Here is a 16,480-nt window from a genome sequence, read left to right as displayed (position 1 = left end):
GGTTATATGGATATAATTTCAAGAACTTTACCTAATTAAAAGCTGTTGTGGAACCACAAAAAAAGTATGAAGAAAACTGCTTGTGAACTGTTGAAAAGCTAATTTGTCAAAATTCTTAAAAAAATAGTCTTTAAATGTATTCTGGTTTAGGTAAGCGTGAGCCACAGATGGCCATGAATTTCAGAATTTGATGAGTCAATGGCCATTGCAGTGTACAAAAGTGGTGGTGGGGGGTACATTTGCATAAATATGTATCCGTACAAATACAATCTATGCTTTGAGTGACCTCAAAGTGTCGTCATATGCCTGTAGGGAAAGACACAAGGACAAATGCCACACAGTTCTCACTGTTCTCTCTTCAAGAAAAGCTGTTTGGCGTCATTTTTTTCATTAAGTACTGGTCTTCTGTTTTCTGAAAAATCCTGCTCTGATTTTTGTCTGTTATTTAGAACGTAGGTGTGAAAGTTCATTGCAGAAAAACACACCCTGTAGTTCCTTCCTGAAGTGGTTAAGATCCATTCCTCATTAGAAATGGGGTGAGGTACTATCATAAATTCAGGTGATTCACATTATATTGTCAAATGCAAATTATTTTGGTTATCCTTCATCACTGGAACAGGCTTTCACTTTCTTGACTTCTTCGCTACCATCGCTCTGACTGACCCACGGCTATAGTGGAGATACACCGTGCTGCTCTGCTGAGTATTTGGAGAACAATGGCTTGGGAAGGCAATTCGAGGAGCCTCTTGATCACACACAGATTTATTACTAGGTACCTTCAAAGAGTAATCTATCTAAGGACATTTGTAATAGAACAAAGAAGTTAACCATTACAGTGGATTTATTTTTTATTTTTAAAAGGCAATACCAATGCCTTATAGTTTGTAGCTTATGTAAACAAATGCCTTATTTAATATTTTAACTAATTGGTTGGAACTAGCACATTCTCTCTCTAAGTTAACCTGAGATCTCTTGCCCTCTCAAATAAAGATGAAGCTTGTTTTTTGTGTTTAAGGTGGCTACTCACCTTGCTTTTATCCATTCCTGTCCCTCCTCTGGGGACAGAGCAGTAGGTAACAATTGTCTCTTACTAGCTTTTTAATATACACATAACATTTCCAGAACTAAATCAAAGAACATCCACTTCCTTGCAAGCCAGGCTATGCCTTTAGCAACTCACATTTAAAGAAATATAGTTACAACGTTAATCCCTATGAGACGTTTAGGCAGACATTCATATTCATCAGCCAGTTTTCAAATTACAGTCTCTGATTCAGGTCTTCTAGGCAGGTTTTGTTTGTTTCAGATTTTGGTTTGTTTGGGTTTAGTTGGTTCAAGTTTCATCATTTGCAAATAAACTGTATCTAGTCCATGGTTTTTACTTTATACTGAGTATCAGGTGGTATCTGGGACTCTATTTGTCACCTAATTAATAGTGATAATATCTTTGTCTTCGTGATTTTGTCTTCTTAAGGACTTTATCTTTTGAGAGGCTGGTCTGGCGATACAGCTCGTACCTTGAAAGCTTCTCAAACAGCTCGTGGAAAAGCCTCAAAGGAAACATATTTTACATCTTGCAATAAAACTAATTACTTTGGGAATTTAACAAACAGGCAGGCAAAGATTTCTGATTGAGAATGTCTTTCCAATAGCCATATCCTTCTCATATCATTGTGATACCAACCCTGCTAGTAGATTAGACCACTGTACTGCTCCTGTAACATATAAAAACTTGCCTTCTCAGGTAGATAAGACTGACATGTTTTTAATCAGAATACGATTAAAAAAATATTAACGATCTAATTAGTTTTTGTAGCTTTTAGTCTTGTTTTTGTGGTGTTTCAACTTTGCATTGTAAGCAGTCTGCATGTCCAGCAGTGCAAACTGGGTTTACCTGTGGCAAACTCTAATTATCCTCAGATTGAGAGAGAATTTTTCAGTCAATTTTTCAAGTATGAATAACTCGTGAAAAAATCATGCTTGAAATTTTCGGAGTTGAGAGCATATTTTCTGGCATTTTTAAAAACATCATTCATGTACAGGCTTGACAGCTAGATAGTTATGAAGCTGACCTGTTTCATTAAAAAAATTGTTTGTAGTTATTTGATATTCCCAAGGGAAATCAGAAGTCACACCAACTTGGGTGATATTTTAAATCAAAGTTATTCTGCTGGATGATGAAGCCTAGAACCTGAAATAGGATTCCTCCCCAGTGTGGGACAGATTTACATCATCAGAAGCAGTAGTTGTTTGGGTTTTTTTGGAGGTGAGACTGTTCCTCACCATTTGGGTGAAAGCTAAACAATTTAATGTCAGTAAACTATTTTGAGGAAAGCAGTGATTTCTCTATATAGTCCCTGTGTTTGTGTGTTTATGTATATACTTTGGATTCTGTTCCGCCCATGGTGGTGTGGTGAATTAAATTGCTACCATAAAGGGAAAGAGCAAAATAATTTACTTTAACAAAGTATAAAGCATATCAATAAAAATGACATCTCTCATCTAAATATTTTACAATTACAGAAGGCATTTGTAGCCTTAGGAGTAATGTGGCAACCAATTTTATTAATCGGTGATAATAATGTTGCCTTTTCCACGTAGAGTGTATTTCTTTAGTTCCCAATGTGCATTTTTATACAATTGAGCATGTGTGTGGAGAAGGAGTAGTAGTGATTATGCATAAATGCATATAGGTATTTAATAACTAAATAGTTTTTACTGTTACTATTAGACCCTGTTACACTTTTCTGATGAAAGGCCCTTTTTATTTCAGTTTGCATTGTATCAACAAAGACAGTATATATTGCAATCCTTGTAAGCTTTAGATGGTTACTTGGTGCTACGATTGTAAGAAGAAATAGATGTTTACTGTTTGTTAGGGATGCTTGAATTCAGATCCTGCAAGTGTATATGTATGCCTACATGTGTGTGTATATATATATCTATCTGTGTGTATATATATGTATTGCTTTAGCTGCATGAGAAATAATGACAGAGGGTCACTATTTGCAGGACTGTGGTCACAACTGAGTCAGAGTACACAATCTATTAAGCATTTTAACTTCATCATTAAGTCTCGTTAATGTGAAATATTCCTATTTCCTTCCTTTGTTTTATATATGTGTGTCTATGTGTGTATATATATATACCCTTAGTGAGATTTATAAGGACCCCCACAAAAAATCAAGAAGTACCGATTGTCTCGTCGTCGTATCATACTGCAATGAGATATTCTTATGAAATCAGTGATTTTTATCTTATTAAAGAAAAAAGATATTGTCTTTGAGAGATGGAATTTTTAGATACGTGAAGTTCTTGCCTGGTTTAGCTTTGACTTGGTTATTTGAGTGAGCATAATATAGTTGAATTTTGAAAACAGTAGATAACCACCCAGTGAGAAAAAACTTTTATCATATCTTATGAACTGCATGTTTTTACAGTGCATCGACCAGAATTTAACCGGTGCGGATGAAGGCATTCTTTTGTATGCTGAAGCATCAGAGTATTTCAAATCTGAATTGCTCTGAATCTTGACAAGGATGGTATTCAGGCAGAACTATTCAGAGTAAAATGAATTGAAGCAAAATGTATGAGTTAAAAAATAAACAAACTAACAAAACCCTGAATCCATAAGGACAGCAAAAAGTTTCCTTTGTCTTTACCTTAATAGGAGTGAGCATTTTTCTTTGTATTTAATTGGGGTGAAAATTGTATCCATGCCTAAGAAGAATACATATAAATAATACTTTGAGAACACGGATATATTTAATGTCACATAACATAGTATGACAAGCTATACTCAACATTGCAATTGATGTAATAGAGAAAGAGAGAGAATCTCCCTGGTTTTGTGCATAATTGCAATCCTTCAATTTTTTGCGTCCTTTTTTTTTAGCTATCATAGCTAGTTAACTGTGAACACTGACAACTTCTGAGTAATATACTATATGTTCCTAATAATGTACAAAATGAGCCCATTAACAATAATTGGGGGGGGGGGGAAGTAGACTATGTTAGGTTTGCATTTAGTATTCACATCTGTGATTGCATTTACTACAATTCCATATAAACAAGACATTTTATAAGTTAGGTTTTTTTATGGACACAACTGTACGTTCCTGGAGACAGATGGAATAGACTTTGTATGAAGAAACTTCACTCAATCTGAGTAAGACTAAAGTAGAATGATTTTTTTAAAGGCAAGGTTCAGTTTTAACTTTTGTGAAAACTGTGCTGAGGCACGTCCTTGATTTCATCACCTCCCTTCTCAAAAATTGTATCTCCTGAGCAAATAAATGCATGTTCTTTATTTCCCGCTAGCAGCAGTGTGAAACATTACATTCACTGTATATGTGTGCTTTGCCTAAATATGCTTTTTTTAACACTCCTTTTTACTAAACATACACACATAAACTGTGTACTTGTAGCTGTCTGTATTTGTTCTGCAAAACAAGTTTTATTTTGATTCTCAAATAACCAGTTGTGCCATTTTCAATGGATTCCTTTGTTTTAAAGAGGATTGTTTTTCACTTTTATTTTACAGAGTTACATACACGGAAGCAGTCAGGCTCAGTTTGTTGCAGAATCGCATATTATTCTTCTGCTGAGTATCCTTCAAACTGGTGATGAATAGGAAAAAAGCAAGCTGAGACACGGTGTGCTGTTAAATAAAATTGCTCTGACAATGAATATCATTGAACTTTTGAGCAGGTATTGTATTTTTGGCCTATTTACTATATGTTTGAATAAATATTCAATGTTGTTGCTATTTACTGCCAAGTAAAGCTGGCATTGCTTTTTACTAATAGGTACCTGTTATCTCCTTTGTTACTTTTATGCCTGGTTACTAACTTTAATGTTTTTCCTTTTAGTGTTATCTTTTAAGTAGCAGAAACTAATTTTCTTCTCTTTTCAGTCTTTATTATAAATATTAAAAAATTGACGTAAAAATTATTTTATTTCTTCTAACTGCCAAGGAAAGCATACTGAAATTTACTGATTTGCTGATTTGTCTTTGGTTTTGGTTTTTTTCCCCATCTAATCTAAACAGTTTACTACTTCTTCTTTAAACAAATAACCAGTCCCGTTTGTTGTGACATCGTCTTCTCACAGAAAGACTCTGAGACCTACTTTTACTCTCTCAATCTTACTGAGTCAGAGCAAGTTAAATTTTTTTGTGAATATGTCTTAATAATCTGTAAGAAAAACTCATATGTTAACTGGTTTCTTTCGACAGTGCTTCTAATCAGCTTTGCTTATTGAATGAAAACTGTAGTCACCATTAACCATTATTAGTCATTCCATCACAGATACCTTCCTCTAAGGAGAACAAGAGGAAGAAAGTAACATTGCCCAGTTTGAAGTAATGGCCTGACACCTCTGAGTCTGATGATCATTGTTACTCCCTTGTTCTCTCCTTGAGGTTCCATTGGCTTACATCCAGCATTTCCTCTGGCTTCCCCACCTACCTTTGTCTTAAGCATTTACTATCCAAAGAAAACGCCATCGTTCATCATTATATCTTCTTGCTTCATTACATTCATTTACCTGGCAACAATTTTGCTACCTGTGAAACCTTATTTTCTCCACAGATAGCTATTGCAAATTTAATTTCAAAGTTCTGATCATATTTTGCAGATTAAATGCAATCTTCCATATTGAACTGGAATATGATGTCCAGTTCTGGGCCCCCCAGTACAGGAAAGATGCAGACTTACTTGAATAAGTCCAGCAAAGGGCCACAAAGATGGTAGAGGGACTGGAGCATCTCTTACGTGAGGAAAGGCTGAGAGAGCTGGGACTGCTTAACCTGGAGAAGAGAAGGCTCAGGGGGATCTTATCAATGCGCGTAGATACCTGATGGGAGGAGATGAAGAAGCAGGAGACAGACTTTCTTAGTAGTGCCCTCTGACAGGACAAGAGGCAATGGGCTCAAATTAATAGACAGGAAATTCGATGTGAAGACAAGAAGACACTTCTTACTGTGAGGGTGGTCAAACTCTGGAACAGGGTGCCCAGAGGGGCTGTAGAGTCTCCATCTGTGAAGATATTCGAAACCCAACTGGACACGGTCTGGGCAACCTGCTCTAGCAGCTTGCTCGAGCAAAGAGGTTGGATTAGGCGATCTCAAGAAGTCCCTTCCAGTCTCCGCCATTCTGTGATTCTGTCAGTTCTCCAGGTTTTATATCATAGCCTAATTAATGTGTCAAAATCACTTTCTATTCATTAAAGTTTTGGAATCACATTTATTTGTTCATTATTTCTGAATTTGGGCTCCTTTTCATGGGAAGAGTTAAAGATAAATAGCTTTCCCTGGAAACTGCCAAGTCAAAACTCGGTGATTAGTGTTTAGTGAAAATTGCTACATTTTTTTTAAAGTACACGAATACAGCTATTATATTTCAGATTAAAAGTTTCTTGTATAACAGAGAAGTATGCATCTCATTAGTATCATCTTTATGCTTTCTTTTGTATAGCCATAGTTTGTTTTTTAATGTTTTTTGCTTTTCCCAAACTGCCACAATTTAAACAAATCTGTTATCTAGAACAAATTCTCTTGGCTGCTTCAGAACAGGAAAAGTAAACCCAAAACCCAGCTAAGATTAAAAATAAACAAAACTTTTTTTCACGACATATTTTGTTTGTGTGACTCAGGCATGAAAGTGATATCTTTTTGTTGGCAGAGACTCCTTTAAACTGGGAAGTTGGCTAACTACATTAAAGCAGCTGGCTGAAAGGATCCTTTCAGTGAGGTTGTTCATTGCCACTTGCAAAAAGAATTCTCAAAGGTTTCATTTCATGGCTCAATACTGTTGAGCTGAGTTTTTGCTCACACGCAAATTTCAAGTGTGACATGAAATCTTGACAGATTTTAACAGTTATGCTTGAAAGAATTAATATTTCTGTATGCTTTCCATGTTGGTAGTAATTATTATCTGCTTCTTTGCTGCCTCATTATTTGTTTATTCAGGAAATGTTGATAGAAAATGTGGGAATTAGAAAAAAGTATGCCAGATTGATAAACAGTAGTACATTTACTTTATCCTTTAAAGTTTAAAAAATGCATTGAGTTTTAAAACAAGCCATTACTATGCTGGTAATGTACGTGCTTCATTTGGTTGCTTCTTTTCCCTTTGTAGTACTAAGAACAAGGGCAAGATTGTCACTTCTTGCTAGATGTTGAAATGCAATGTTGTGTTTCTCTACAAAGTGGATTTTTAATACCTCCGATGAGAAAATACGAATTTCCGTTGCATTTTTATACTTGCTTTAGATAGTGATTCTACCTTGTATGCTGGATGATTTCCAGATAGAGATCTGCTGTTTTTTCCAGAGCTGTAGCTGCACAATTAGGGCATGGGTAAGAAGGACTTGTGAAGGTGTCAGATATTGTGTTTCAATTATAACAGGATGCAAAATTAAATTCAGTAAAATCTATACAATGTTACGGATTACATACTAGCAAATGTTACTATTACATACATAGTATGCCCAAAATTTTTATAATATTTTAAATAAGTAGTTCTAGTCCTAACAGATGGTTACTAAATCTTAATAGCAAAATGGAAGTCACTGTAATAATACAGCACGTACAGTGTTACATCAGTAAAACTATTGTAAAAAAAAAAAAAGCTGAATTCCAGGCTGCAGAATAGGGAATAAAAATTTGAGTAGGCTTTTAAAAACTGAGAAACAGTCCTTCGTGTAAGAAGTAGTCACTGTAACTCTGATATTCTTTTTACCTTATGAAATGTTGATTTCTAGATCTGTCAGACTCACTTGCCCAAACTAGTTCCAGACTGCAACGTTTGAGGTGAAATGGCTGATGGTCCAGGGCACGTGGAGACACTGGGCTGGCTGAGTACAGAGCCGACTCCAGTCAAGCTCCAGGGTAGCATGGCATCACTGCCTTTGCTCTTGTTCCAGGAGCATTTTAGTCCACAGCAGTTTAGCTGCACCCTGCCAAGACAGAAATCTGGTCTATCTAAACTGGAATATATCCAAATCCTCAGTGCTGGCTTGACATCCCAACGCAATTTCCCCCTTAGCAGGAATGCAGCACAGAGTACCTGGTTGCCTGTGCTCAAGCTGATCCAGAGGTGATGACACGCTGATGCCTGCTCAGTCACTCAGATGGCACTCAGGAACAGGCTGTTATCTCATGTATGGAGCAAATACGTAGAGCTGACATCCAAAACTGTGTCTGAGCTAGTGAAAGTCCTTGTGGGTGAGCACCTAGCAGAGAACAGTGAAAGAACATAGATGGGTATGGTGGTGCCTGTTATATTATACACTTCTGTGACTTTCAGTCTACTACTACTCAGAAACTTTGAGGGGTTTATATTATGCTGACAATATGACTGTTAATCAGTTTTGTTGTTATTTGCTTCCCCTTTTTCTTGTCATGGACAGTTAACTTCAAGAAATAATCGTGGAAATCATATAAATGTTGGTTGAAAGGGACCTCAAGATCAGATACTCCAGTCTTCCTCTTAAAGCAGGATTATCGCCAACATCGAATCTGGTCTTCATGTGGTTGTCTAGCACAAGTGTTTATAAAGTCCATGGATGGGGATTGCGTAGTCTCTCTGGGCCATTACAGAAGTGACGTTGTTCCTAACGTCCAGTCTGAACCTCTCGGGCTGCAGTTCGTGACTCCTGCTGTTGTGTATAACAATCTTGTCTGTCATAAGGTTTTGGCTTTTTGGATTTTTTTGCCAGCCTTGTAGAATTAGTGGAGTCTTCAGTGATGTTTTAATTCAGAAAGGAACAGAACATTCTATGGGGTAGAATAATGAGATGCGTTATTTTTTAGCTTTTTTATCGCTTAGGAGGAAAACAAAAGGCGAGGTTTGCTTTTATTCATGCTACTTTACAGCTCGTTCCTAGCCGTAGATTGGCAGGTACAAATTTTTTTTTGGCAGGGAGAGAATATTTTAATATTTATTTGCAGAGAAAAAGTAATACTGAATAGCAGTTAGGTATAAGTTTAATTTGAGGTTGCGTTTAATCATCCATAAAACCATGCTGGTCTTTTAAATATCTGCTTTTAGTTTTCTTTGAAGTTGACCAACTTTGGTTTCTTTCCCAGGAGCGACGGAACCTTATTATCATTTGCAATCGAGAAGGAAGTTTTATGTAATATATAATGGTATCAATCCCCACGTCAGCCTGATGATCACTGCTTCAAGCAACCGGGTGTAATTTACCCACATAATAATTGGGAGGTTATGTAGAATTACATCAATATTGGGGCTTCCCTGTGAAGAAGAAAAGTTATCAAAAAGTCGTCACAAAAATGGATGTATAACTGCTATAGAATAAATATGGCAGACTGCACAAAAAAATTTTTTTAAACTAAGAGCATGGAACAGATTTTATTTAAACCGCAATCTTTTTCTGTTAAATGGATATGAAAGCAGTAACTTATGTGGAGCTATCAACATGCTAGACATTGTGCAGCCTGAAATGCAAGGTTTTCCCTTCTTAAGAGTTTGAATATCTCTGAGGACTGTAGGAGTGCATGATTTACACAGTCAAATAACTTTGTTCACATGAGTAATCCTGGTGAGACAATCTCTTTGGCTAGATACCTAATTCTGCCACCTAAAAAGAGCATATATCTAAGCACGTTATGATTTAACAATAAAATTTAGCATCTTCTCAAGTTATCATCACAGTTTGTATCCATGCGTATAAGTGACTGTTAAAAAAATAGAGAAGGATTGTGCAAAACAAAACATCCAACCATTATCAATGTTTTAGGGATTTTTGAGCCAGACCTAGCATACAGAATACTACAGCTCCTAGCCACCGATTAATACATTCTTATTTCTTTTTAATCCTTTTTTCAATTTATTATGGTACAACATTCTATGGCAATGAATTTTCATGCTCCTTTATGATGTTTTTTAGCCTATAATTTGCATGATTACTGTATTATGTGACTTTATTTAATAAGTCATTGGAAACAGTAATTTCTCTTTTTTTTTTTTTCCCTTTCCTTTTTCCTTCTATATTGGATTCTTACAGAATTCGCCATATAGCTTTCTCTTTCTTTTCTCCTGTCCAAGTTGAAAAATCCTACTCTTTCCTCATGCAGAAGATGTTCCAGGCTGCTGGTGTCTACTCTTGCAACCCTTTCCAGAAATAAGGTTTCCAGAACTTCCCCCCCACCCCACCCTCCGAAACAGAGTCAGCAGAAATGATCAGGTACTTATTAAAAAAAAAGAAAAGTGCAGGGTAGTGCGACATTCGTGAAGAGACACGTACTAGAGTTAGGGAGGACAGAGGTATTAAGAAGACAGAGAGGCAGGAGAGATATAACTGTGGAATTAAGAGCTGCCATTTTCTAAGAGGAACAATGTGAAGTAAACTGCACAATCAGTATTACTGTTGTAAGTAAATATAGTTGAGTAGATAGGTAGAGTGTGTTGACTGTTGTAAACTGAACAGTCCTTGGAGTATGTGGTGATGAGCTGGAAATACGGCTTTGGGTGGTGTGAAGATACAGCAAGAAAGATAAGGAACACTAAGGGTGGAGAGGCTGTGTTAAAGTTGAAAGATTTCTTCAATTCTTCCATTTCTCCCTTTGGTAAACGCTGACCAATGTTTCTAATGAGCGTCCGTTTGCATCAAGTTTTTATGTCATTCCTCTGAGAAATAAAACTGATTTGAAGGTAGTATGTCATATTTCTTTCCTTTTGCAGTAACAGTAAATCTTTATTCTACAAAGTTTAAAAGCTACAGTAAATATTTTCATTATCATTATCAAAAGAGTTTCAGTTATTAAGCAAATTACTTGTGGTACAGGACGTGAATCTAAACCATTATTATAGGAATTAGCAGTTACTATTAACATGATAATCTTTCTCATTATTACTATTAAACTTGGTGACCTTTGATGCTGATAAAATACACGCACCTGAGTGAAAATGGAAACGGCTTTCCAGTTTGTTAATATGAATTCTCAAGGCAGAGTTTAATGTGACAGCTGTGTAGGTGGGTATAAGATGTTGATTGAGAGGGAAAAAGAAACCCGATTGGTTACAAAGAAAAAGACCAAACTTTTCTGTGGCATTAAAATGACACCTATTACGAAAGACATTTCCTGGCCTACAGAGTGAATTTAGATGAAGTGTATTAAGTGCTTCTTTGGTGTAAGGAAACTCAACCACGGAATGAAGTTAAATGGGAGATGTCTTTCCGTCTGTCAGTAGGGCTCATGCAAAGTCACTGAGCATAAGAACCTGAAATTTCGAGGCAAAATCAGTAGAACAATACTCATTTAGCTCTCGGGAGTAAGACTCTATCAGTCATGCATAATGGAATCAAATTGTGTTCCCCAGAGATTACATAAAAGGAAGACATGACGATAACTACAGCGGTGAGATAAGGTTTTAGTATGCTTGATCTTATGGATAAGAAAAAAGGGAAGAACACCACAGTGGAAAAAGATAGAACTAAAAGCACAAAATTATAGCATATTTAAGCATGCTTCTTAATTAACTATGGAAATCAATGCCCAAATCAGCAAAAAATATACTGTACCTTTTCTGTTCTTTACTTGCATTACCACCAATGTTCTCTGTTAATCTCGTAGGCTCTGCTGGCTCTTCTGGAGGCTGCCTGACTCCTAATTGTAGCAAAGCATAAGGAGATGATAGCTAAAAAAAATCAAGGGATTTCCTTCCATGACCTCATTCTCTTACTGCTTGACCTTAAAATAATTCATAATATGACCTTTTAAGAAAGATACTAAAGATCTATCTTTAAGAAAGATACTAAAGATAGATAAAGTATCTATCTTAAGAAAGATACTAGAAAGATACTAGACGCATGTGAGATAAACAGGGACACTTACAGCTGGGCATTTGTCAGTGCAACACACAACACAATTCTCTTTCATCGGCTACTTGAATGATGCTGGATTTGGTGAATTACCTTCAAATATGGCATGTGTCCTCTGTATGAAATTACCAGCTCTCTAGCTCAGTGATTTTCAACAATTTTCCATTTCTGGCTCCAAAATTTTCCAATGGAAGTGCAGACCCCTGCAAAGCAAATTTAGCTGTCAGCTGCTCAAGCAACGGTCGCATTTTTATTTTTTTAAAATATTGACTACTAGTCCACAGACCAAGAGGCATTCACTGAAGGTGGGCTGAAGACAACAGCATTTTTAAGGGTTTCTTTAGGCATCAATTAATAATTATAATGGCTGTTTCAATTGTTAAGAAACATACGTGTTTCAGTGGCTAAAAGATGCAGAAACGTAGTCCAAAGTTAAACGTTTTACCTTTTGGATCCTACTGCATTGAATAGTCCTCAAGTGCATTCAGCTAAGAATAAATTGTGTTTATTAAGATACTGCACAGATCTTTAATAATGAAGGAAAGTATAATGCCAGCCTAGAGTCATGTTGACAATGATTTACGGTATAGAAAAAAAAAGTGTGATGTTGTTAAAAAGATTTATAGGGGCTTAGAGAAAGCGAGAGATGGTGTGTGTGCATGCTGAAGCATCACGTGTGTGCGAACAAACAGATGAGACAACATACTCAAACCAGTCTAGTGTTTGAAATAAAGTGCTTGAAAATAAGGTAGGTGTTTGGAATAAAGTGTTAGAATAGCGAGAGAAAATGACACAGCGTCATAAATGCTTATAAATAGCTCAAATATAGTTTGTTTTAGGCATTGTATCTGTGTTTAAAAGTTAAGAAATGAAGCTATTAAGGAAAATTTGTTCAATCATTTTAATCTCTGTTATGCTTAATATTAAGGAAACCACAGTACTGTTATACATCCGCCTGTTCTGGAGAGGTGTGTACTTCTGCAATTTGTATGTCTCTGAGCAAGAAAATGTTAGAATCAAATTATAAAACAGAAATAAGGTTAGAAAAAAATATTTATTTGGTACAGTGGCAAACCACATATGCGAATTTGTGAGATGCACGAGACTAACTCTGAAATGCCAAAAGGTCATAAATAAGAAATGTAAAAATCATCTCCCCAGTTTTTTGTTGGTTTTTTTTTAGGTCATCCTAAAAGGTGACACCAATATGAATATTTAGGATGTAAATTGGGCTGAAAAGCCCTGAATGTTTGATTAGTGATTTAGCACCAACTTTGTCAGGTATCTTTACGCTACTTTGTTGCAGTTGAATTAAAATGGATTCCAGAGTCGTCGTCTTCTCCTCAAGCTTTTGTATGGGCTTTCCTTTCGCACGTGTCTGAGAGCATCATAAGAGGGATGGTTCCATCAGATTATCTCTGGATTTGAAAGACAGTCTCATAACTTGAAGCTGAAACTAATCAAGTTAATAATAAAGAAACTTTTTCACTATAGGAGATTCTGTATTAGTATCAAATTGGTTCTCTGCTCTGTTAAAATGATGAAAAAGCATCAAAAAGGAGAGCGGTGTAGTTTGGTTGGCGTTTATATGGTTGAAATGCAAACTTCCAGCTACCTCACCATTGTGAACTGAGTATTTCAAGGAGTTGAGGGGGACTCCAATGCCAAGACTCATGTAACAATTCCTAAAATTCTTGAGAAGCCATTTTGTGTAGCTGAAACCAGAAGGTTTTAAGCTGAAAGAATGTTCAGGGTTATTGTGATTGTCAGTACAACTGGAATTTAGGCCATTAAAAAATACTGAAGTACATCTTGATTGTGTGCAATTCATGCTTCAATTCAATTCATATTCAAATAAATCATTTTCAGACTGTGCTCCACTTTTGTGACTTTGGAGTTAGGAGTCATCTTTCTTCACTGAGACGAGACACACAGTGATTGGTATCTCAGATGTGCCTCCATCCTCAGCCCTCAGGGCCTGTGGAATCATCCACTGGGATGGTTATGGTCTAAATGAGAAGTGATTGCACATTGACTAACATAAATGGAATATTAGAATCATTGCTCATTGTTTCCTAAACCAAAGCAACAATGTCTTGAAAAAAAAACCCTGTGAGGCATACTTCATTGCAGAACCATACTTTTTGTCTTGATTAGTTTCCTCAACTTATGATAAAAAAATCAGATCCTCAAGCTGGGAAAAGTGGCTAATTCCTTGTTTTCAAGAACCGCACATAGCTGAAGAATACTTCCTAAATAGGATGACTGGAATGCATGTTATGCTCAGATTTTTCAAATACAAATTGAAAGTTAAATCCAACCTGAAATGGTTCAGATAAAGAACCTGCAATGTGGTCAGTGTTTCTGAAATTATAGCAGATATTTTAGAGGCTTAAGTATTAGTAGGAAAAAGTTAAGACAAGTATCTCTCTCAGGTAGCAAAATGTCCACTCATAAGGGTCCAGTAAAGAATTTCTTATGTTCTAATCATCATCCCTCAGCCAAAAAAAAACCTAAAAAGGAAAGACAAAACACCGTAGATCTTCCTGTTGATCATATTACTCGTCACAAAAAAATACACGTGCTTTTCTATGTTCAACAGCTGATAAAGTGAACCAGACGTTTCAAAAGTTTGTGTGAGAATCTGTCCCCATTGGAGTTAACAGTAAACTGAGCACAGACTTGAGTGGATGCATATTTTGTTCCCTCGTTTTTTTCTTGCTCGTGTGTTATTAAGGAACTGCATGCTCTGCAACTAGAAAGTAGTTGGTTTTTTATGTGTATAACGCTAATACCAGATTTTGCACTCTTGGCAGAAATGCAGCAGAGTATGAAGGAGACCACTAACCTTTTTTCACAAAAGTAAAAAAACCAAAAGTTCACAGAAGTGTTTGCCAACCTATTTTCTCTCTTTTTATTCCCCACTCACTGCTATGTAGGACTAAATTTGTGAAGTAAAGATATAAATTATATATAAATCACAGTAATAAACTTATGAACTATCAGGTTTTCTTCCTGTTGGACTTTCTGGCTGGAATTAACGGTCATTAAATTTTCTATTTAATAATATTTTCTATTTAATAATATCTATTTTATAATAAAAAAAGTATCCAGAATTTACTGGTAATCACTTTCAGTTTGTGAAATATCTATCATTCTGGACCTTATTGATACAATCTTTTTTGGTTTGTTCTCTATTTTGGGCTTAGCAGTGCGTTTTTTATTAATACTTCTGATCAGCATCTTGATTTTTGCAGGGCTAAATATTATGCTCTGTTACTGCTCATCGTTTTCTGAATAACCTTACAAATTTTTATGATCACCGTGGTTTTCATCTGACTTTAAAACTGTTTTTCTTCAGGTATCAAAACATTCAGGCCCTTTTCAAAAGCACGGACTAAATAAAATATGTTATCAATTTCTATGAAAAGCATGTATCAGCTGGGAAAAGGAGCAGAAGTTTACTATGTAAAAGTGAAATCATTCCAAATTTAAGACATATAACTGGATTTACACAGAAAAAAATTGCTACAGAGGGATACATTTATCAGAAAACATGAGCATCTGAATTTAAAACATTTGCTAGCCATTTATCTGAGTTTATCTGAGTGCCTCATTCCCCTCATCTTTTCAGAGTAGTTTCATAATTCATAGTGAGGGAGATAAGCAGGAATTAGAAAATAAGTACATCTTCCGATGCCATCTCATTTTTTGCAGATGGAAAATTGTTGAAGTAACCACTTGCCAAAACTTTAAATTCTGCACTGCTAGAGAAATATGTTGCTGTAAAAGATTATTTTCAGGGTTAGGACTCTTGCTTTCTTTTGCAGAATATCAGAATAGTGTAAAGTCGTAACGTACAATGTTAGAAACAGGAGCGACAAATAATAGCTTGAACTGTATATTCTATGGTAAAAAGCTAATGATTGCCTTGAATTCGCAACTCGGTTAAGACTGAATTTTTACTTCAACATCACAGAGCAAGTGACGTGCTCAGTGTTAGAGTGTGAAGTTATGAAGCTGATGTCACTGGAGCTAAAATGCAGCCAGTGAGGCTGAAAGCGCAACAATGAGGACTCAAGTTAGAAAGCAACCACCGGAGCAAAAGTAGTGACAATGTGAGGGAAGCTTTAGGGGTAATGATGTGAGACTCCGAAAAAGAGGAAAAAAAATCAGCACAGTTCAGCTGGTCACAAATCTAAAATTCTCAGTTGCAGAGCAAACGGTTACTTTTGTGAGACTGATCTTCCTGATGGTAAGAAAAGTGAATTGAACTCATGGTCTGTTAAGAAAATCGGAACTAAGTTACAGAATGGTTGTCTGCCAAATGGCTTTTTAGTGTGTGGTTGGTTGGTTTGTTTCTCTCTCAGAAGGAACCCGGTAAGGGAAATAGCAAAGGACCACATTATGTGCAATATTGCATGAGATAATCAAGCAAATAAATTCCATTTACAAAGCAGTCCAAAACCTCTGCAAAAAGTAGCATTTCTCCGAGAGATTGTGGTGAGTTACCCTCACAACTTGGGGCTGGGTTTTTTTGCCATGATTCAGTTAAAGTAGTTTAGTAGCACAAGAGATTTCCAGTCTCTTATGCTCATTAATCTGAATGTCAACAGGCAGAACTTTTAGA

General features: G+C 36.0%; 1 protein-coding gene across 1 annotated transcript in view; it reads left to right on the top strand.

Moving 5' to 3' along the window:
• TUSC3 (tumor suppressor candidate 3) overlaps positions 1-16,480 on the top strand; it is a 131,222-nt gene that overhangs the window by 101,887 nt on the left and 12,855 nt on the right. Inside the window, exon 7 of the mRNA XM_054203418.1 lies at positions 4,544-4,607. Within this exon, the coding sequence (XP_054059393.1) occupies positions 4,544-4,607 (64 nt within the window). The remainder of the gene's footprint in view (positions 1-4,543; positions 4,608-16,480) is intronic.

The sequence above is a fragment of the Rissa tridactyla genome, chromosome 5 (assembly GCF_028500815.1).
Source record: "Rissa tridactyla isolate bRisTri1 chromosome 5, bRisTri1.patW.cur.20221130, whole genome shotgun sequence".
NCBI lineage: Eukaryota > Metazoa > Chordata > Aves > Charadriiformes > Laridae > Rissa > Rissa tridactyla.
Note: the sequence above shows the minus strand (reverse complement) of the source record. Positions and strands in the feature narration are given on the sequence as shown.